The sequence below is a fragment of the Chaetura pelagica genome, unplaced genomic scaffold (assembly GCF_000747805.2).
Source record: "Chaetura pelagica isolate M959 unplaced genomic scaffold, ChaPel_1.0 scaffold130, whole genome shotgun sequence".
NCBI classification, from domain to species: domain Eukaryota; kingdom Metazoa; phylum Chordata; class Aves; order Apodiformes; family Apodidae; genus Chaetura; species Chaetura pelagica.
The window spans coordinates 367,188-390,701 of NW_009951915.1; the positions used below are offsets into that span (position 1 = coordinate 367,188).

General features: G+C 43.1%; 1 protein-coding gene across 1 annotated transcript in view; it reads left to right on the forward strand.

Annotated features, from left to right (window-relative positions):
• The window catches only part of WNT3A (wingless-type MMTV integration site family, member 3A), a 91,745-nt gene that overhangs the window by 34,241 nt on the left and 33,990 nt on the right, over positions 1–23,514 (forward strand). Inside the window, exon 2 of the mRNA XM_009994485.1 lies at positions 20,018–20,259. Coding sequence (XP_009992787.1) covers positions 20,018–20,259 — 242 coding nt within the window. The remainder of the gene's footprint in view (positions 1–20,017; positions 20,260–23,514) is intronic.

Genomic DNA, 23,514 nt, shown 5'->3' on the forward strand with positions numbered 1-23,514 from the left:
GCTAGCTATTTATATGGTTGGAGATATATTACATCCCATTGTCTAAAGCAGATCTTGGTACTCAGCCCTTTGAGGCCTTGTGGTGAATGCTCCTCTGATCAGAGAATTTTATAGCACTTGGTGATAGGGAACTTTATGGCCTGAAGCCATAGACCATCTTGGGCCTGATCGTGTCAGATTCCTTGTCTAAAACAATAAGCAGGTTGAGTCACTGCTTGGGTGAGAAGCCTTCAAGGAAATCTTGGTATGACTCTGTCCCTTCAGGACCATTATGACCATGATGCCTGAGAGCAACACCTGGTCACTCCTTTGTTGTGTCTAATAACTCGTGTTTGAGTTAGAGCATTCAGAAAGCTGTTCCAAGTGGCATTTCCAAAAATTCCTGCAGTTCTCATTCAGACTATCATCTTTAGACCTTGGAGGAACTTTTTTAGTGCATAAGTATGGCATCACAGATCAAGAAAGCAATCACTAACTCATAAGAAAACTGCCTCTCCCGAGTCTTTGGTAACACTCCTGTACGTGGCTCCAGTGCTGTGTCCACTGTCTTGTCTGTAAAGGGAGGAATGATGTAGCAGCTATAGACTGCAGATGGTAAGAATCAATTGTTTCTTTAAAACTTAGAGGTGTTTCTGCTTCTCTGGGGCTTCTCCAGCTTTTCAGTACATCTGAGTGTGGTATTCTAGAATGCTCAGTTAGAGCACTAGAACAAGATGCTCAGGGAGGTTTTGGAGTCTCTATCCCTGAAGACATTCAAAACCTGCCTGGATATGTTCCTGTGTAACCTGCTCTAGGGGATCCTGCTCTAGCAGAGGGTTGGATTAGATGATCTCCAGAGGTCCCTTCCAACCCTGATGATTCTGTGACTCTGTGATTTTAGTGGTATCCTCACCAGTCCCATGTGCTCCTCCTCTGTCTTCACTCTCCTAGCCAACCCTGTTGTGCTCAACATTCACATCATGGGGGTAAGTTCCCAAATCCTTGCATCTCCTTGGAGCCTTGACATGACTTATGCCACTCTCTGCAAATCTGATTTGGCATCTGGAATGTGAAGGTGGCTTTAAGTGGACACAGCCTGATCTGATCCCTCACTTAGTGCTGCTGCCCTGTGTCTCTGTTCCTTCACTGTCCCTCCCTGGGTGCTTCAGTATCTTACAGCCTTTTCTAATTGTGATATGATGGGGTTTTTTTTTGGACCTTTGATAAGAAACTTAAATAGCACAGGGATTATCTCAGAGTTTCTGTTAGGAACAGCCCCACCTAATGATGATTGCCTGTGAGAATGATACTGCAGAGCTGTCAGTTGTTCACCTATTTACTATGTACTATATTGATAACATACAAATCCTACTTTTAATTCTTTACTCCTTTTTTTTTTCTTTATATTCTGACAAGAATCCCTTATTAACAGGATTACTTTTATCACCTACATATAAAAATTCCATTTAAAAATCACATTAAATTAATTTTCATATAACAGTTGTTGCTACTACTAATTATATTACAATTCTTTCATTCTCTGTGGGTTCAGTTTTGCATTATCCATTTCCCTTTTGGGCCAGATAACAGATTTACAGTTATCCATTTGCTCTTTAACAACACAGTAGATTCCTAACCTATTTGGCATTCTCTTGTTTTCCATCATCACTTGGAGATTTATTACAAATGTTAACAGCAGTTATTCAGAAATATCCTAGATTCCCCTCATTCTTTATCTCCTTGTTTGTCTACACATGGCTAATATATTATTAGAGACTATAAGAGTATGTTTGAGTATGAGTCTGTGTAAATATCTCTCTATATTCTCTAACACACACAACAGTTATTTATTGGTCATTTTAATGTTTTTACCACTAACCATGGATTATTTACTGATGGTTTAAGCTCTTCTGCCTTACTTAGTCCTAACTTATATTCCCTATATTCACAATTTCCCACTTTTCTTACACATAGAAACAGTCTGAGATCCATGGGCAGTGCTTGAAGCTGATGGATGATTTTGAAACTATCCCACAGGTTTTCACCTACATTGTAATTTTTTATTTGTAAGAGCAAAGGTGTTCACTTAGGGAATGATGTTCACTTTGCCTAAACTTCTCACACTACTCCACCTGGGCAGGCTTACCTTTTCTTCTCCCTGACACTGACTGTTCAATGCTCAGTTGTCACAGCCCAAGTAGAGGCATTAATTGCTTTTTCCTGGATACCACCAGGAAACAAATACATTTTTTAACATATACCAAACCAAGAAAAGCTTTCAAAAAATGAAATTTAGACCCTCTCAGTCAGTCTGCTGTCATTTCAGGTCTCTGCTTTCAAGACCTTTCTAATTATTTATGAATTGCAATACAGTAGCTGTTGCCAGTTCCAAGGAAGTCGAAAGGCTCCTTGTCCTAAGCCCCACATGCGTACGCAGAGAGGCAGTCCCTGCCCTGAAGCACTTCACGTCTAATCTAAAGAGACAGAAAAAGAGGTGGGTGAAATGAAGAATTATTAGTATGGCACGATGTTAGCAACTCCTTACCCCAGATCCCTGGCAGCTTTCCAGCCCCCAAAAGGGGACACGACTGCAGATATCACTTCTTAAGCTAAGAGGAGACGGAGGGGTTTTGTGGTGGGAAGATCCCCACCCTCATTTTGCCACAGAGGAAGGGTTTTTTTCTAGGTATTTTATTTACTTGGAACAGTACTCTATCAGTGGAGATGGCAGAGATGAGACCCACGTGCAGCTGCAAAAGGCTCTGCCACTGCTATGTCAAAAAAAGAAAAAAAAAAAGGAAAGAAAAAAATGCACATTTCTGCAGCTGGGAAATTCAAGGGAGCATTCCCCTTCTCCCTGCTGAGATTTGACATGTGTGGACACAGACAAGGAGCTGGGTTTGCTTAGGCAAGGCACCAGTGCTGACTCCTGCTATTCTTCTAACAGCTCTTCATTTTCTCCTTACTGTTGCTTCTCATCCTACCTCATTCCTGGCCCCTTCTCTCTGTTTCGTTCACCCCTTCATGTCCTGCCTGAATGCAGCCAAGGAGCTTTCTACAGCAGGAATCACCTCCTTCATGTTTCTCCATCAAGCTCTTAACACAACAAGAGCCCTAATCTTAGACTCAACTTCAAGGCATAATAGTAATAATTATTGTTATTATCATTATAATAACAATGATGGAGAGATTCAGAGAAAGCAGGAAAAAAAATGTTGCTAAAAGCAAGGGAAGATTATCCTGATCCTGGAAAGAGGTGTGTATCTGCAGCTTTTAATCACCAGATAGTCTTCCTTTTCCAGTGTGAGTTGATACTAAAGTCTGGGAGCTCTAGTTGTGCTCTGTGATGGAGCTAAATGAATAATAGAAATACAGAATCATAGAATCATAGGATGGTTTGGTTTGGAAGGGAACTTAAAGACCATCTAGTTCCAAGACCCCTGCAATGGGAAGGGACATTTTCCACGGGACCAGGTTGCTCAAAGCCCCATGAAAAAAGCTGGCAGTGAAGTTACAAAGAGGTGTGAGGAGCTGTTTTCCTAAACACAAGTGCACAGAAAAATGGGGCATGGACTGCAGGCATCCATCCAGGTTCTTGAGCAGGCTGTGGCCTACACCTCATGGAGAGGAAGGTCAGTGTTTGGCCACTTACGGGGTATGTAGTACAGGGTTAACAGGCATCATGGGCACGTAGGGCTTTCTCCCTCTCTTATTTCTTCTGAACACACCAGATAAATAGCTCGAGGTGAAGGCCTGCACATTCTTTATGAAGCAAAACGTGCTGTCGGTGTAAGGAGGCGAATCTGTGGCCTGGGGCACCATGTGCAATGTAATGTGTCTCGAGTCCCTTGCACGGGCTTGTTTGAAATATGTGTCAATAACAGCAGCAGCAGCAGCAGCAGCTTGCTGCTCAGAAAGGAAAAGGAGGTTAGCGTGGTGGGGAGCTGAGGGGAGAGCAGCTTGGGGTGGAGGGGAGGTAGATCCCCCATCCTCCCTCAGGAGCCTCCTTAAACAGTGCAAACCTTCCCCTCCTCCCCACCACCACCTCCCTCTTCAGTTGGTGAGATCATCCTCTTAAAAGTGAATACCCAGCAGAAGCACTTCCAGGAGAGATCCAGCATATTTGCTTACAAACTCATTTTTTCAGCAGAAGGAGTAAATGATCTCCTGCAGGGAATGGGTGAAGCCTCTAATTATCATTTTTAAGGAAGTAAACCAAAAGCAGATTAAAAATGCTGGAGGACTGAGTGTCTTTGCCTTCTTGCTTCCTAGTCTAGGTGGGATTAAGGTCTCACTGATTTCAGTGGAGTCAACATTAGCACCTGCAAGGTTCACATCTGGAAAGTTACATTCCTTTTGCACAAGTTTCTGCACCAAGTGGTGGCAGCTGCCACCAGCAAGTGGCTTCAGCAGCACTAGCAGCTCTTAACAGCAAAGGTGGTTTAGCTATCACAGCATGTCCCCAGGGGGAACTGGTGGATTCCCCATCTCTGGATATCTTTGGATCAAGACTGGGTGCCTTTCTGGAGGAAGTGACTCAGCTGAATGAAAGCTACTGGATTTGCTCCAGGTGAAGCTGGTGTCTGACATGCAATGGCCAGTGGCATAGAGGACAAAGGTAATGGGTGACCAGGCTTGGAAAGTGTAGGCTTTGATGAATCAATAAGATTACAATGTTGTCAAGGAGAAACTCATAAGAAGTTATTCTTTTCTTGGAGAATTTCAGCAGAATTTCTAGACTTTTGTGATCATCTCTCATCAGGTCTCCTGTCCCAGCTGAGAAAAGTCATCATCTCCCACAGCAAGTGAAGGGAACTGATCTGAATCTCCAGTTCAGAATTTTTTGTCTCAGTGAGAAATTTCCTGTCCTGATTTAGGCTACTTCAGAAATTGCTGGGTTGGAGTCCTGTATGTTCCTGTATGTTACATTTCCCATGGAAGGAGTTCCTACCCCAACACAACCTGCCTTGTCTTATCAGCAAGTCTCTCTGGAACCCCTTAGAACCAGGTCTAAAAGGTTTGGTACAGCTGAATACAAACCTCCTGTTTATCATTTGACCACATGAACTTGAATTTGAGATGGGATTCATGTCACTAAACACCTGCAGTGTCAGTAATTCATACCTGAGGTTTAACTGTTTCATAGCAAGTGGAGTCCAGCACATGACTTCACCTTGAAACAGATATCTAGACTAGCCCAAATTACTTGTGTCTTAGAATCACAGAATTGTTTTGGTTGGAAAAGACCTTTAAGATCATCAAATCCAACTGTTAACTTAACACTGCCAAGGCAGCCACTGAACCATGTCCATCAGCACCACCTCAACATGTCTTTTAAACATCTTCAGGGATGGTAACTTCACCACTGCCCTGGGCAGACTGTGCCAGGATCTGACAACCCTTTAAGTGAAGAAATAGTTCCCAATATCCAATTTAAACCTCCCCTGGTACGATATGAGGCTGTTTCCTCTTGTAACTTGGGAGAAGAGACCAACCTCACTACAAGCTCCTCTCAGGTAGCTGCAGAGAGTGACAAGGTCTCCTCTCAGCCCTTTTCTCTCCATTAGGCAATGGGGAAACACAGAATGGCTAACTCAGGTCTATGCTGTAGCTTTCTACAGAGCTGTGAGCTGAATCCCACACAGCTGAGTGGGCCACATCCAGGCACCCAGTTCTGCCAGAAATTCCTGGTAGTACCCAAGACACCAAAAGTGGGGTTTGGCAGCTACCACACAGGTCCTACAGAAGAAGACCTAAGCCCTTTTGATGTGGGAGCTGGGAGCCAGCTAGGATCCTCAAGACTAGTTGGAAGGATGTGAGGTACCCTCACAGTCAACCAAACAGACCCTTCTAGGTCTTGAAATACTTCTCCAGGTTTTGAAAAAATTGGCTCACCTAGTTCTGAGCTACTAAGAAGAAGTTCCTTGAGGGCATTTGACATTTCTGATCAATGCTTGGGCTGCACTAGAGGAGAGAACTTTTACATCGTGCCTCTACAGACAGGGATGTGTCAATAGGTGTGTCTCTGCGTGGGTACACACAGGAAGGGAAGGGAACAGAAGGCAGAAAACATCTGATGGTGGTGGCATCAAGGGTGTTCATCTGAAAGATTCTGGCCAGGCAGAATATCTCCTTTGGATTTCTGCTTCTCTATGTTCTAACACACGCAAGACTATAGTGAAAAAGAATAATGCTATAAGTTGTTTCAATATGGAAAATAAACTACTTGTACTGCAACAAAATGTTTTGGGCTTTAAAATTGGAAAACCTAATTGGGTTAAACCCAACAATGTCAGAAGCTTGGAGGTTTTTAATACTACCTTTATATCAAACTGAAAGTGGGGAGATTTAGATGAGACATTAGGAAGAAATTCTTTCCTGTCAGGGTGAAGAAACACTGGAAAAAGATGTCCAGAGAAATTGTGGCTGCCCCATCCCTGGAAGTGTCCAAGGCCATGTTGGATGGGGCTTGAAGCAACCCGGTCTAGTGGGAGATGTCCCTGCCCACAGCAGGGGGCTTGAGTCTAAATGATCTTGAAGGTCCTTTCCAATCCAAATCATCCTGTGATTCTATGATCACGGAAGAAAACTGAAGAAAAAAAAAAAAGCACAATAAGCTTTGAGGGGTTTAGACTTTTGAGGATTTCAGCACAAGTACATCCAGAGCTTAAGGATTTGATTCAGTACCAAGAAAAAAGAAATGCAAGGGAGTATTCCTGCAGACTTTCTGTTTCTTTCCCCACTACCATAGGCACCACTGGATTTTTAGGATCTGGGAGCCAAACATTGGGAGTGAGCAGCCTGGCTGACTGCTTCAGCAGCTCTTTGGTGAGACAGAGCTGCTTCTGTTACATGAATGAGAGCAGTTTGCTGGCAAGCAATGAGCTCTTGCTGCAGGGTTCTGCCTGGTCCCTTTGGCTACTCAAGCTCCTTAGACCTGAGCAAAGTCCACAGGTTCCATATGAGATCCACAGGTTGATTTGATTTTCTGTGGTGGAGCTTCCTTCCCACAGCCTCCTATTGTCACTGATCAGATCTCCTGTGAAACCTAATCATTAACATTGCATAATCCCCCAGGTACATCAGTTCTGCAGGTAAAGGAGGAGAAATCCAAGCTGGAAGGACTCCATCTGCTAAACGGAGTGACCCTGCAGCTTTATTATTATTATTATGAAGAGGAGGGCTCATCTCTGGTTTCTAAAGTAAACACAGGAGGTAACTTGGCAGAGAAACGTGCAGCAGAAAGCTGGGATTGCTTTCCCAAATTCTTGGCTGCTTCCCTCGCTGCATGTCAAAGCTGGTATCTTTGCCTAATAGTGATCACCCCTCGTGAGCTGATCACTATCTGGCAGCCTGTCTGCATTGCCCCAGCCACTCTCAGAAAGAAATCATTAAGGCTTGATGCTGTGCAGAGAGGTTTGCAGGTGCTGCTCCTGGCTGCTGTCACCCTCAGAGAGTCCTTCTGCTCCTTGCCCAAGCACTGAGATGTCCTTTACCCTCAGCCACCAGGGAAAACAAGCCCACCACTCTGGTTATTTGGTCTTCCCCCAGAATCTTACTTCATCCTTCAAGAGGTTTGGGTTAGTTTCTCCTGTTCCAAGAACAACTCCCTGGCCACCTTCTTTCCTCTGAATCCTACCCCTCCTACACATTTCCTCTTCTCACACCCAAGTTTCTTCCCTGTTCATCAGTCTGACCACCACCAGCCAGGCACTGAGTCATTAATCACACTGAGAAGTTACTAGGCTGGAGAACAGTTATGTTTTTTTCTGAGAAACATCAAGGCACCACATCTGCTGAGTCACTTGGAAAAGAAGCTTTCAAGCCCTATCTCCCAGTGCGCAAACACCAAACTCCAGCAAGTTTAGGGAGAGGAGGCTGGAGAAGAAAGCTTGGGCTTTCTCTGCATCGTTTGGTGATGCACACATGATGCCATAATTTTCCAGCTGTGTTGCAGGAAATGACACCAAGTCTGTTGCTTCATTCCTCAAAGGACTGGAAGAGCTTTTCACCCAAATCACCTTTTTTTGACCAAGAGATCTGGACATTCTTGAAATGGGTGGGCTGTTGCTTAGAAGTCCAGAGAAGACAGCTAAGAAAAGCAAGCTGGTTTGAATATGTTCACATTACATATATACAGGGTTTCCTACCTCAAAAACAGGTCATAAAACTTTAACTTAATGTTAGGTCATTGCCATAGATGTAAAATGTTGAGGGGTTTTTCTTAGCAGCCCAAGAAAATTAAGCTGCCTTACGGCTTAAACTTCCCTGCCTGCTCCATTCACATCAGAATCCATTTGGGGTTGAAGGAGATCCACACATTTCAGCAGAAAAAAAAAAAAGTGGTGTAACACAGTGCTGTAAAATTAAATCTCTCCCTGCATCAGGTTTATTGCTGTTATTATTCTTTCTGTTGTGAGAGATGATCTGTGAGGGAGAACTTTTCTCTCTCTCAAAGTCTATACAAATGCCAGGACATACACTGGCATTTTTCCTGTACCTTTGAGCGACTCATCAGTCTGTACCTCCTTAATTTTACTGAGATCTAGCTGAAACATGTCAAGGAGCCATGAGGATTTTTTCCCATGCAAAGTAGTTTCTTTGCAAAAAAAAAAAAAAAAAAAAGGAACCCAGTTGTTCTGTTGCAGAAAAAATTTCTGTTCCATTAAAAAAAAAAAGGTTTTATAAGCAGTAGAAGAAGTCTGAGCTTTTATCTTGTGGCAGCCCTGCAAGAATTAAGCTTTAAATAAGAGCTGACTTCCCTTTGGGCTGAGATGTTCCTCATAGACTTCCTGCCTATGGATTCTCTGTTGTCTAACAACAAGTCATCTTTACTGCAGCCTTTCCAAAATAGAAGGAAAAGAGATTGAGGAGGTCTCTGCCTTCTGCTCCTTTCCATTATTTTTGTTTTCTGATAAAAAAGGCATAAACCTTAAAAGTTCAACTTATTTTTGGAGGAAAGCTTTTCTTCCCTGACTGACTTTCATGCCCCTGTTTCATGCACACTTGAACCACAATCCAGATAAAAATGCTCCTTAGCCCTAAGTCCATCCCATGAAAAAAATGGTCCATAAAAAGGGTGCAAGACAAATTCACATCTATGTATGACTCTGGAACAGTTAATTCAGTATTGATCAGTCCTTGAGCCATTCAGAGGGAATGAATGAGATGAGTCTTGTGACATTTCAGACAAAAGGAGGAGCAGATTCTGTGATGAATGGATAATATGAAAAGAAACACACCTATAAATTATTGCAAAGTAGTTACATGGAATTTTTGATGAATAGTGCAACTAGATTAAAAGCTCTTTCAGATTTGGCATCTTTTTCTTCTTCTTTTTTTTTTTTTAAAGTTCAATAGTTCAAAATGGAATATCTTCTTCAGGGTTGGAAAATCAAACACTTGATCATGAATTCTTTTTCCACAGAAATCAAAATATTTCACCCAAGTTCTGAGGTTCTGAGTATCTTAAGACAAACGTGACAGGTTTTCACACCATGCCAAATTGTATGCAAAGTAAGAGTCCTCAAAACTCTATTTTTACAATGCTCAGAAAATTGAAACTTATCCTGAGCACTTGGCAAATGTGGTAAAAGATATAGATAAGTGACAAATCATCAGAGGATTTCAGGGTGGGGTTTTTCATGTATTTATGGGAAATAGATTATTGTAAAATAAATGTGTCTGGTCCTTACTGACAGTTTCAATAGAACAGGTAAACTGATGTAGGAGTTTGTTCTTCCTCAAATGATCAGAGTGTGGGCACAGCAACAATAAGAAAAGGCAGGATTCTTGATGCAATTGGAGCTGTGCTCTGGGTCTGAAAAGGAAACAATGGCTGAGATTGCTCAATCAAAACCACTAATTGGTATCGATAATTTTTTAAAAACCCAACAAAAACACACACAAATGTAACAGAAAGCTCCTTTCTGGGGCAATAAAAGTCCCTAAACACTTGTTCAGTTTTAAATATGTGCTGAAGTCCCACTGATTCTGACGTCACCTTCAAGCATAGACCGAAGTGCTTTGCTAAACTCAGGCTTCCTGCATTTTCCTTAACAACATTTTATGACCAGAACAAAAAGTAGTAGTAGGATTCATTAGAAGGAGAAGGGAAAGAAAAAGAGAGAGTGCAAAAGGAAGGAAAAACAAAGAGGAGGAAACTTTATGGCTCCGTAAACAGCTGTAAGCAATGTCTCTGGTCGGGTCAGACCGGTCTGAGTTGACAAGGCAGTGTCTCCAATTATATAGCATGCTGTAGCCTGTAAAAATGAAATCAATTTGTTATTTTTCTGGGAGAACATTATAGCGTGAGTTCACACATTTGGTGAGCCTGATGACTCAGTGAAAGCCAAAGAAGGAACTCACAGATGTGTGTGTGTGTCTGTACAACCGAGTGGGGGGATGTGCGTGTCTTCGGTAGGACCAAATGCGTATTTAGATACATCCTTAGAGGAAAGGGTGAGAAACGCAAGTAACTTGCTCTCTACAACAGTGGACAGAGAAAATTGTGTGGCTCTTACAGGGTTACCTAACCACTACAATGACAGTGCTTTCCATCCAGGCTTCTCATTTCAAAATTGGCTTCATCACTGAGGAGTTTCAGGATAAAATTCCCCCAAGCGCTTAAGCACTTAAGCAATTTAGAAGTCCAAATCCAATCTTCACAAGGATCTGAGGTCTTTGAGCCCAGTCCTCCAAGGTATTTAGCTCTGACATGGCCCAGAACAGACCTCAATTCAGGGGGATGAGCTTTAATGAGAGGTTTGAAACCACAATATGTAATTTATATTGCTGATCATTTAAAAAAGGTTCAAGTTGGGATGCTCTGGGGGAAGGGGGGAGCTAGGAGGGTTAAACTAGCCACACTCCTAATTATTATTGAAATTCACAGTAAGGATTTAAATATCTTTAAATACTGTAGGCATTTTTCATTGCCTAACATGTGGTCTTCTCTTTTCTATCCATTCCCCTAATTTGACACACCTAAGCCAGAAAAATTAATCTGTTTTCATCTAAAACTTGATTCCAGAGCCCAAGGTACAGGAGCACTGTACTGGGAAGAAGAAGCAGGTTCTCTCATAGGCCAGCCAGTCGTTGCAGAGTAAACACACACATATACATACTTTCCATTTGTCATGAAACCCTGATAGGGGTTAGGCTGGGAGAAGTCAGAAGAAAGGCAGCAAGGGTGTTTACATGAAACTTTAAATTACTCTTCTTTCATTTGCAAGTAACTGCTGTTCCTCATCCCAGGTAAATTTATCCATCAGCAATATCATTAGATGAGTTCATTATAACCACGAGGTTTACAGCTCTCATAAACTGCAGTGTAGGTGGCAGATTAAAATGTTAAGGCTTATACAACTCTAATACCCTACATTTTGATCCAAGCAAAGCTTAGAAGATAGATGAAGCTGGATGGAGGCTGATCTCAGCAGGGACACCTCCAGGGAGAAGTCTCAAATGTAGGATGTGGTATAAAAACAGTATCAGGGTTGCTGTGTCCTGGAGTCAGGCTTGAAAATGTGGTTTGAGGGGCCATTATTCTGTTGGATGGGTTGTTTTTCAGATGACATGTATAACAAAGGTGTTAATTGCCCAGGGTAATTAGAGAATTCCTGAGACTTTTTGCAAGGAACTGGGTTGTTAATAGTCATATTCTGTCCTCTTCAGTTCTGTTCTGTAGATCCTAAGGGAAGACAAAGTCAAAGAAGCATCTCTTGCACTTAGAGTGGAAGGTGCTGAGTGTTGTGGTGTGCCTTAGTTCCTGTGGGAATTCACTGTCCTGGCCAAACCTCAGCTCAGATAATTACACTCAACTTTCTTAGCATCCACTGCAGTTGAGTACGTTATTTTCCAAATCCAGGCTCAAGCTTCTGTTGGGTGTTACAAACATGCTGCCACGTTAGTGACAGCTGCCATTCTGCAGACCCCAACACAAGGAGGACATGGACCTGCTGGAACGAAACCAGAGAAGGGCTAAAATGATGATTAGAAGGCTGGGGAACTTCTCCTATGAAGACAGGCTGAGGGAGTTGGGGTGGTTCATCCTGGAGAACAGAGGGGTCTGGGGAGATCTTGGAGCACCTTCCAGTACCTGAAAGGGCTACAGGAAAGGTGGGGAGGGACTTTATAAAAAGACTTGTAGTGAGAGGACAAGGGGGAATGAATTAAAACTGGAGGAGGGAAGATTTAGGTTAGACATTAAGAGGAAATTCTTTGCTGTGAGGATGGTGAGACAATGGCACAGGTTGCCCAGGGAATTTGTGGCTGCCCAATCACTGGGAATGTCCAAGGCCCGGTTGGATGGGTCTTGGAGCAACCTGGTCTAGTGGGAGGTGTCCCTGCCCATGCAGGGGGGTTGGATCTAGATGATCTTGAAGATCCTTTCCAACCCAAACCATTCTGTGATTCCACAATATATCTCCCATCAAAGACTTTCCTTGGTGTCCTCTTACCAGCCCCTCCAGGGATTTCTGAGATTCAGCAAAAAAAAAGATGAGATTCCTGGTCCCTGCCTTTAGCTTGCTAAAAACAAGGTGTCTAGTTTATGCTCATCACTTCTCCACAGCCAGTGCTGCCTCCCAGGCATCTCCAATGATTCAGCCCCCCCTATCTGAGGTAGGTATCTTAGGATGGGCTGAATTGCCCTCTGGAGATGTTGATCTTTCTCCACGGACTCTAGTAGACAGTTAACTTGGCCGAGACGCCTGACTTTTAAATGGTCAAAGTCGGGTGAGATGAGTCCCACGCTTAGAGATCCTCTGATGAAAGGTGCTAGAGAAATACAATGCTGCATCATCATCACCACCATCATTATTATAAATGCAGGGCAAGGGTGAGGGAATTATTCATGGGAGAAAAGTTACCTCCATGCCTGCATGTTTGCAGGATCAGGCCCAGCCACAAAGTTATGCATGAACTTTCTGAGCTAGTAGAATTCAAATAAAAAAATTAAATATAGCCATTGTGCTCTACTTTAGGATGGAAGCAGAACTATCCAACAAGAGAAGTGGAAAGAACAGTTAATCCAGAAGGTTTTAGTCTTTTTGTTTTTTATTTTTTCCCATACTGGAAAAAAAAGAATTCTGGAAGGACAGATACTGGAGTTGTCTATCATAGAATCATGGAATGGTTTAGGTTGGAAGGGACCTGAAAGATCACCCAGTTCCAACCCCCCTGCATGGGCAGGGACACCTCCCACTAGACCAGGTTGCTCCAAGCCCCAACCAAACTGTCCCTGAATGTCAGGGATGGGGCTTCAACAAATTCCCTGGGCAACATGTGCCAGGATCTCACCACCCTCACACTGATGTCTAACCTAAATCCCCCTTCTTCCAGTTTTCATCCATTCCCCCATGTCCTTTCTCTACAAGCCCTTGTGAAAAGTGCTATTTTCATTTTCTTAGGAAAACAGACAATTAGTCACAAAATATCCTGGGATATTGGTGTCTTTCTGTGAAAAAGAATGCCATTAAATGGATGTAGATTCATTCCTTTTCCATTCACCCACCAGGCTACTGGGCAGGTTGTTCAACTCTACAGAAGAGTTTCATGGACACTGAGAATTAATGTATGCTAGAGGAGAGTAAAAGAAGACACAGAAGGCTCAACTCATCTTCTATGCCTGATCTCTAGCTCTGTTTGAGATCTTCTAGGGTATCTTTCCCAGCTTCCAGTTGTCCTTGTAAGGTGGGAACCATAGCTCTTCAGTCATGTATGTCAACCCTGTGTACTGAGGGTCTGTAGGAACTGCATCAAGGCTGACTTGATCCTTCCCCATGAGATACTTCCAAGGAGTCAGATGGAAAAGACAAGGGGTCATGGACACAAGTCACTTCTGGGGAGATTCTGATTGGATACAAGAGGTAAATTTTCCACCATGATGACAGTCAAACCTTGGAATAGTCTCCCAAGGGAAGTGGTGGATTCAACCCCCATTGGACAGTTTTAAGTCTCAGCTTGACAGGGTGCTGAGCCACTTCATGAACTATAGTATTACCTAGATGATCCTTGAGGTCCCTTCTGGCATTCTATGATACTATCCATGATTCTAAGATTTGGGTGCCATTTGTCTTTCATGGTAATTGCTCTTTTTTTTGGTGTTCTATGATACTATCCACGATTCTAAGATTTGGATGTCATTTGTCTTTCATGGTAATTGCTCTTTTTTTGATATTTCAGAGCATCCTAGTAACTAAGTTCTCCCCAAATATGTTTTTGAGCAGCCTCAGATAGATGAAGTTCATATAGGTCAGTCCTAGCAGCCCATGGGGGATTACAGGTCAGACACCACAGAGGACCTCATTCTGGTGCTGTAGGGTGGAGAAAGGGCTGCCCACTCACCACTTGCAAGGATCTGCCCTGTAAGCCCTCCTATGAGGAGATGTGAGGCAACCCTTGCTGGGTTTTCCTTATAGCTGAACAAGACCTATGAAGAGGTCTCCAGCCATCTTTTTCATTTCAGTCTCTTTATCTTATAATATGAAGGCTGTTTTAGAGTGTGTCTATCTTTTTAGATAGACAACTCTGCACATCTTGTCTCCTTCTTCATAGTGTGGCTGAGAATCAGCTTCAAAGAGCAAGATGTGGCACCAATGAGAGGCAGAGAAAATGGGTGAGAAAAGAAAACTGAGATCTGAACAGATGATGAGAGTGGATTGGGAGGAGGTATGACATCCTCCTCCTATGGGATCCTGTGCAAAAAGAGTGGCATGGAAGAAAACCTAGAACATCTGCAAACAAACATAAATCCCCTCTGTTATTATCAGATGGAAATGCTTTGACTCCTGCAGCAGGACTGGCTGCCACCTTGCAACTGTGCAAGACAAAAGGAGCAAAGTCAATTCTCAATATTCAGTGGGGATTTAAGTGCTTTCTGGGTCTTATCCTGGGTCATTAGGCAAGTTACACTCTTGCTGTACAACATGAATAAATGCAGTTATTTTACCTGTGTTGGGGACCCCAGAAAGATCCACTGAGGAAGGTCTCAGCAGCACTTGGAGTCAGCAAAAGGCCTCTCCAAGGTGAAGGACAGAGCAGAGGTCCTACAGAGTTCAAGAATAACAGAATTCAGGAAGAAGCAAGTAGGTCTGTGCACCTCTACATGCTGCTACTAATGGGTTGAGGAGTTTTGACAACCATACTGAGAAGGTAGGAACCTTGAAAAGTCAGTAGAGTGGTCCTGTACAGCAAGGTCATCCAGATTGAAGCCATCTCTTTCTCTGAAAAGCTATGAACATGTATTTCCTGCATATTTCTACCTCATAAACTGATTGGGGTGTCCATTCCAAGTGATAGGGTACATGTAATTAAGAAAGTGGCCAGGTACTTATTAACAACAGCTCTGCTGAAGGAGCAGATAGGTGGAGATAAGGGAAATGAAGAGCTCTCTTGGTGTGTTGGCAAAGAAAAATGCTCACTGGAGGCTGAATTGAACACTCCAGGGCATGCAAGTCTTAAAGATAAGCCACGAACTTTGGCTGTGGAGATACAGAATAGAGTTTTCATGGCTCCTCCTGAGCTAATGGGAAGAAAAAGCTAATTGGTTTGAAAAGAACAGCTCTTTGACCCTTTTCCTTGAGCTGTACGTGTTCTGGGGATGAGTGATTTTGTAATCTGGAATGCTTCACAAATTCTCCAGTGGAAAAGAAGAGGCTGGTGTCAATGCATCCAGGAAGTGTTGGTGTTTCAGAAACCTGCAGAGGCCTGGTTAGACCACAATCGACGACATTTGGCTGATTTCTCAACACCACGTTTTCAAAATCGCCCACAAGCAGAAGACAGGTTAGAAGCAGATTGCAGGAGAGTGGAAAATGGAAAGGACAGACTTAATTATTGGAAGCAGAAAAAATAATGATGGGAGCTACTAGAGAGTTGTGTAATACTGGAATGAGATTCTGATCTTTATAGACCTTCCCAATGTTTTCTAAAAGTTTTGGTTGTCAGGTTGTTGTTGATTTTTTGAGGGAGGGGAGGATTGGAAGGTTCATAAGGTTCATATCTCATGATCAATAAAAATGAGAGGAGGCAGTAAGAAGTTGGTTCTCCTAAAGATAAACTGACTTTAGAAAGAGGAAGAGAGTGTTTACATCTGGAAGTAGAGTGGGGACCAAAGAGGGTGCTCTGATAGATATTATCACACTCCAGAGTCTGCAAGTGAGCTAGGAAGAAGCCTGTGCTTTGTTTAACAGCAGAGGAACTGCACATGGAGAGATTATTTGAGATTCCACCCTGTGTCTTCAGCTGAAAGTCAAGTGACTACACACTCCTCCATGAAATGCCAAATTTGCATTGCACTGTTTCAGTGCCTGATGACGCCTTGAGAACAAGACTCTTGCTGGAGATTGTCTTTTGCAGATTAAACTTTGCAGACTGTAACATAGATCAAAGCAAGGTGTGACTGTTTCTCTGCTGTATTGAGAAGGGAGCAGTGTGAAAAGCAATTAGAAGTATTTCTACATGGTTTTGGTTGCTGTTGTGTTTTATTTTTAAGTCTTGGATGATCTTCCCAGCAACGGAAACGAATTGTTGAGGGCACCAATCTGTGAACACCTCTTCCTAGAACTTGTGTTTTCACTCTACTGTTTCAGCAACCACCAAAAAACAATAGAAACAGGCAATAGTTTGGCTGTCAACATAAATTGAAGCTTATGAGACTAGAATCCTAAAGCTTCATCCAGGTGCTGTTGAAATAGCTCAAGAAAGTCCTCCTGGCTTCACAACAGGATGGATGGGGTTTACAGTAGGTGGATTCTAACTCAGTGGATCATTTGTCCTTGGTTAGAACTGAAGGGAGCACTTTTGAAAGCTTTGAGGTGGGTGCTAGTGACTCTAGTTGATGTGGGGGGAAGTTCTACAGATGTTTCCACCAAAGTCAACTTTAGAAACTGTAAGTAGCCACCCCAGACTCCTTGTATAGTGAGCATCTGAGCTACTCTCAAAAAGATGACTCAGAGAACAAAGTTAATGTTCCTCTCTGGAGGCTTCGATGAAGAAATCTATTTCTACCTGTTGTTCACAGAGATAAGGACTACCTAGCTCCCAAGCCTAAAGTTAACATCTGTGAATACCTCCTAGCTCCCAGGCTCCAGGGATTTGAATAGGTTGAGATTTGGAGATGTAGCACCTTAAGACTCCACATTCCGAACAAAGCCACAGGGACAATGCACTCAACAAGTCCTCTGAAGCCTGAAAGAGTTTCAGAAGGTGTCTTTAGTCCAGGAACAGATGCTTTTCTGCCACTATTTTTTCCCTGAATTAAATTACAGTTCAAGAAAACTCACCTCAAGACCCTTAGATAGGGGAAACACATTAACTAGGTCCTTTCCTTGGCCTTCTCCTATGGGTTCCTGCAGGCTGCTGCAGGAAATTGCCTCCTTCCTACAGCTGAGGTTTTTACATGGGCTTCAAAGCAGCATTTAGCTTTCTTGGGTGGGACTTCTGCAAGGAACTTAGCTCTCCCAGTGGTTTGGTATCATGGCATGACTCATCTGGAGACTTTCACAGTGCAGACATATTCCACTCAACCCGTCATCCAGATTGTCTTGACAGTCTAGCCAATACCGTCAATGGAGGAAAGGCCATGATTCATCTCGTCCCAAAGCAGACATCTAAAATGGGGCAGATGAATCTGCCCTAGAAGTGCCTGTTTCTCTCCGTTTAGTGATTACAAAAGCAGGCTGGGGTGAGTAGATCAGCTGGACATGTCTATGTTGCAGACATCAGAAGATAGGTGAGATGAACACAGTTCCTGGTCAGTGTGAGCCACTTTCTTCCCTCTTTTAATGCAGTGTAAAGAGAGAGGAACTTCTGGAGTGCAGTACATGCTATTTGTCTTATCTTCCCTCCCTGGGGTAGGATGAATTGTGTTCTTTATTGAAGCTAGAGATTAATCTTCTCCAAAAAGTTTAGATATTCATCCTGAAAATCCTTGGCTTTTCCAGGCAGCTCCTACTTTGTCCACCTAAAGTTCATTTACTGGAGAACATACTCTTGACTGAGGTGATTATCTTGGTTCTAAACTCCTGTCTAGAGCCATTTTGGGATCCAGAAATAGATGTTCCTTTGTCTCCTTTGCCTGGAAAGGACCAATTTGTAAAGCCTAATCTATACACAGTTAGCAAAGCCACTGAGATGGTACCTGACCATCTGAATGTCCACCTCCTTTTCACTTCTGTCCCTTCTTGACTAGGCAGCCACCAGGAAGGGAGATAACTCCAGCAATGATAGAATTCTTGTACTTCATTTTAGGTCAGAACAAAAGAAGGTTGATTCCCTGGGTGCCCTGTTGATAATTCAGACACACCAGGCTGTTCCCAAATGAAAACCACATAGCAAAAATGAATGTAAACAGAAATACACACTGCCCAGGCAGGTTTCTGTTTGTCATTAATGTGGAGGAGAAAAAAACAATCAAGAGATTTAATTAGAAGAAAAGGAAATTATACTCTAAAAATCCCTTCAGTTTTAGTAATCAAAGGTTATTATTAGAAGCACCAGTTAAAACACTTTAAAAATCTATCTAATTAGCTACATATCTGTTGATCTCTGTGCATAGCTGACTTGTTTGTCTCTAAAGCTTCAACCAACATAATGGTTCATGGACACTCCTTTCAGCAGACTTCCATTTGGCTGAGCACAGAACTTGCACTCAAGTTTTGCTGGGTTGTTTTGTTTTTTTTGTTTTAATTTATTTTAGTCTCCTCACTTTAACCAAAACAATTCACAGGCTGATGGTCAAAGCAGGCTCTCCATATCTTTGTGACAGCAGAGCCAAGCTGCCATTGTTTTGTGAAAACACAATCCTGTTTTGGAAAATTCCCAAATTGAAACTAGTGTGAAAATAAAGTGAAAATGTGTTACACTAATATCCAGAAAGACACAGGCAGCCTTTTTAATGACTTATTTTTAACCCCAGCATTAAGCTTTGCAAGGCACCTGTTTGGATTAAGCAGATGTGGAAATGCTCTGCTGAACAGTAGAAATCTTTTCTAGACTCTACTTTCAGGGATGTTACCAACAAGCCAGGCATGGTTCCCTACTTTCTTGTACCTCTGCATGAGTATTTCTAGTAACATGAGTACCGTTGTTTACACAGGAGAATAGCAGTGACATTGGACCCATACTACAGAATCACAGAATGGTTTGGGTTGGAAGGGATCTTCACGATCACCTGGTTCCACCCCCCCTGCCATGGGCAGAGACATCTCTCATTAGGCCACGTTGCTCCAAGCCCCATCCAACCTGCCCTTCAATACTTCCAGGGATGGAGTATCCACAGCTTCCCTGGGCAACCTGGGAAGGTTAAGTGATAAGAGAGTTTTCCTCTAAGTTATTTCTATCCCCTGAGAGTACAGGAAATGTGACTGCTTTTGGCAGTGAGTTCATGTGGCATTCTTGCAGCATTTAGCTCACAGTTGGGTTTTGTAAGTTCTCAAGGTCCAGACTGGTGGGTCTTTAGAGTCAGTGTCCAGAAGTTACCTGGTAAGGTTCAATTGTATAGAGCACACTGCTGAATTGTAAGACAACTGACAGTTTTTGGTGTTCTCTTTCCAAGGACATGGGGTGTTTTCTACTGTTGGCATTATTACTTTGTATAGCTTTTTACTACCTAATCCCTGGACTTCCTCAGCTGCCAAAATTTCCTATAAAACCTACCTGCTGTTGTATAGGAGTGGCTTTCAAAGAAAGAAATACAGGTTTGACTCTGGTTGCAAAGGAAACTAACTATGAGCTGAGCCTGTTGGGGAAGAAGCAGAACAGCAACAGATTAAGGTTTTGAGAGGATGAAGAAAAGGGAAGGAAGCTATTAAAGGTACAGTTACTTGCTTTGTTGGGCCTATAGGGAACTTCAGAAAATAGATTATGTTGTTTTGGGGAGGGATAACAGTGGAAAGGTGGTTTTCTGGAGAGGGGAAAACAGAGGAGCTGAAGGTGTTGATTTTCTGTCCCTGTTCCTGTGAACAAGTACAAAAGGAAAAGCTACACTGACTGTAACATTTTTCCCTTGTTTTTTTGTTCGCTTTTTCACCAGGTCCTTGGCAATTGGTCACCAGTATTCCTCCCTGGGGACTCAGCCCATCCTCTGTGGGAGCATCCCAGGACTGGTACCCAAGCAGCTACGCTTCTGTCGGAACTATGTGGAGATCATGCCCAGCGTGGCAGAAGGTGTGAAGATTGGGATCCAGGAGTGCCAACACCAATTTCGAGGGAGGAGGTGGAACTGCACGACTGTCAATGACAGCTTGGCCATCTTTGGGCCCGTGCTAGATAAAGGTGAGTGCAGTGCTATGAATTTGTCAACAGCAACAGCCATGATAGAATAGCAGCAGAGATCTTGAGAAGCCTGCTGTGACCTCATTTGCTTCTGATAAAGTGTCATGTAAAATACCCTGCTAGAGATAGGACTTGACCTTGATAAAGGAGACAGGTCACACAGGCAGGGAAAATTTTCTTGGCCAAGGACTCTCTCCAAACAGTTCAAACCTGAGCCAGAAGGTCTTTTGAGGAGAAGATAATTAAGCTTTCCCACAGGGATAGCAAGTACACATGTTTCCCCTATGTAAGGGGGATGGTTACCCACCACCTCCACTGTAGAGCCAACATCCAGTCCACAGGTAACCACTATTTCTACTTCAGATCTCTAATGGGACTGTATAGGTGACCTGATAGAACTGAGAAGTGCTCCATTTGACAGCAGGCAGGGAGTGGGGTCATCTCTGACCCTGCTTGGAGCACGAGGTTGGACACTTCCCAGGGTTCCTTTCCACATGAATTATCCAGTAATTCTATGTCTCTTGGAAGGAACACAAAATATTATTGTGTTTTCAGTGGTCAAGCTGGATGTCTGGCTCCTTTTCTGACCCCATGGCATTTCATGCCACATTTTCAGCTCTCTTGATGATTGCAGAGGGGAAATGGTGGGATGTTGGGGGTGGTTCCTAGGGGCTGGACTTATCAGTTAACATCAATTTTGATAATGTGATAGGATACACTGAAGATGGAAGCCCTGAGAAAATTACTATCAATTAATGGTTCTGCTTTCGTTGTTTATGAACATGTTGATGGTTGTCAAATGCAGTGGGATCTAAGCATTTGACTAAGCCCGAGTATCTGGTCTTTTGCCCTGAAAGTTTGAGTTTATTTTAGCCCATAAGAACTGTTTCATACTTCTTTGTCTTTATAGTGTGCCTTTTAAAGTCCAGCCTGCTCCTGCTGGGCTCAGTAAGGCTGGGCCAAGCTCTACCTTACCCTTTGGCCCAAAGGAGTTAATCCAAGAGGCAGAATCACTTTGCATTTTGTTCCTGTGCAGGTGGTAATACCAGGTGCCCTGTGCAGGGATATGGCTGTTTTCTCTTTGGAGAGTAGCAGCAGAATAGGCTTGGAAATCCTCTTTTTTTAATTTCTGGTTTGGTTTTACAAAAGAGTAACAGTTGCAGATCCCTGACAGTCTGAGAGTTGGAATTACTTTGTCTGGAACAGTGGAATAGCACCATTTGACTTCATATGGAGAGGAGGAAGCATCTGGAATAATTTCAGGGAATCTTCTGAGTTAATGTGTGTAGCTTATCTACACCCACCTTGAGGCACATTCTTCCATCTGGAGACAGGGGTTTCATTCGGTTTTCCCCTGCTGCATTACTCAGATGAGACTTGGGCATTTCCTCTTGCAGGAATTTGGAAAAATATGGCAGCCAAGAGAAAGCAAAGCCTTGGTTTGGATCATAGCAGAGCCTCCACCAGCCAGAACAGGAATCTATGTACCCTCAGCAGGAGAAGGGGTGTTTTCAGTTCATGAAGTTACACATGTAGAGCTGGGGAGCTAAGACACTGTATTAATCCTGGTGTAACTGTTCGGGTTTAGTGGTGAGAGATCATCCCAAAATAGTTGCACCTGCAAGATCTGCACACCCTGGTGCACTGAAGCTTGTATCGAGGTGTCACATCACAATGCTGTGTGTGTAATTAATGGGTACATCACCCCTGAGTGACTACACCAGCTGAATTAGGCCAGCACAGCCAAACTGAATATTTTTTTCCCATAGACACAAGCCCAATGTGATTTGTCCAAGCTCATTCACTGGGCACAGGCAGCAAGTGAACCAGATTACCCAACGCCTTCGACTCATCATGAGGCTGGATGTCCTCAAGGACACATGGAGCTCCCAGATGCTCTTGGGTTAGATGCTCCACATCTCCTGTAGCCATTGTAACCTGTGCACAAGGAAAACAGTCTTCACCTCCTCACTGGCCAAAGAAGCCCCAGTTCCACAGGCTGCCAAATATTTTAACCTCAAAACAGTTTCAACACAAAGGGTCTGTCCCTGCTTAAGAGTCCAGGCTCTCAGTAGCTGGGCTCAGAGAGGGAAAGAAGGTTGGGACGATTTCATAACTGAAGAATGTTGTTCCTTGAGGGAGAATCAAACCACCCTTCAGTTTTACTGCACCTACAGCAGGATGGGGGAGAAAAAAAACAGCTCGGTCGCATTCTTGTGCGGCAGATCCCCCAGGGTAGGAACATATTTGAGCTCCTACCCAGAAAGAGAGAAGGAGAAAAGGAGAGAAAGCAAACAAGCATGCAAGCAAAACTCTGTTTTGCAGCTTGGACTTTAAGTCACCCAAAATCTAACTGCAGATTCTCCTTAGAAACATCCTCCCTCAGCATAAACCAGTGTAATCACTAAAGCAACTCCCTTTTGCCTTACATGACTATCTGCAAGTGAAAAGGAAGAATTTTAATGCCTGCAGGAAACACTTTCTAGGTCCAAATCTCACTGAGGCTGCCTCACTGTCTGGGCTGCCCTTGCTGCTTTGGTATCTCATTGCTTATTCAGGGCTAGGCTTGAGCTCTGATTCAGCTGTGCCAAACTGTCACCAGCCTCTGGTCCCATTAAGAGACATATTCTGATATCTCATCTAAAACTGGACTCTTTTTCCTACCAGCCTATTTATGGAAAGAAATCTCACATCTTCTAGCTACAAATGAATACATATATATACATACATACATATATATATATACATACATATATATGTAAATATACTTAATATTTCCATAGCCAGGCCACATATTACATGGCAATGGTTTTAATGAGCCCAACACCAAAGGAGTGGTGATGTTCAGGGAATCCAGACCTGCTGCTGTTTAAAGGCAATGTTTGACAGGCTTGGTCCTTTGTCCTTCTAGCTCTGTCACTCAGGACATATGAAGAGCAGGAGTCCCCTGTCTTCTCCAGTTATTAATTTCCTGTCATTGGCTGTAGAATAACTGTTCCCTGTGCTGTGCTAACTGCATGGGGAAAAATTCAAGCATTAGCAGGAGGGCAAATTGCTACAGGGCTGTTGGAAGAGGGTTTTCCTTCTCCTTTGTGGTCTCGGGAGTGTACAAGCATCTGTGCAGCTCCATGAAGAAGCATTCAGATGGGTGCTACTGTTGGGTCTTTCTTCAAAAGCACTAGGCAATAGGTAGCTTGGGTACCCTAAACTATTGGAATGCAAAAAAACCAGGATGCTTTTATTGAAAAAGAAGTG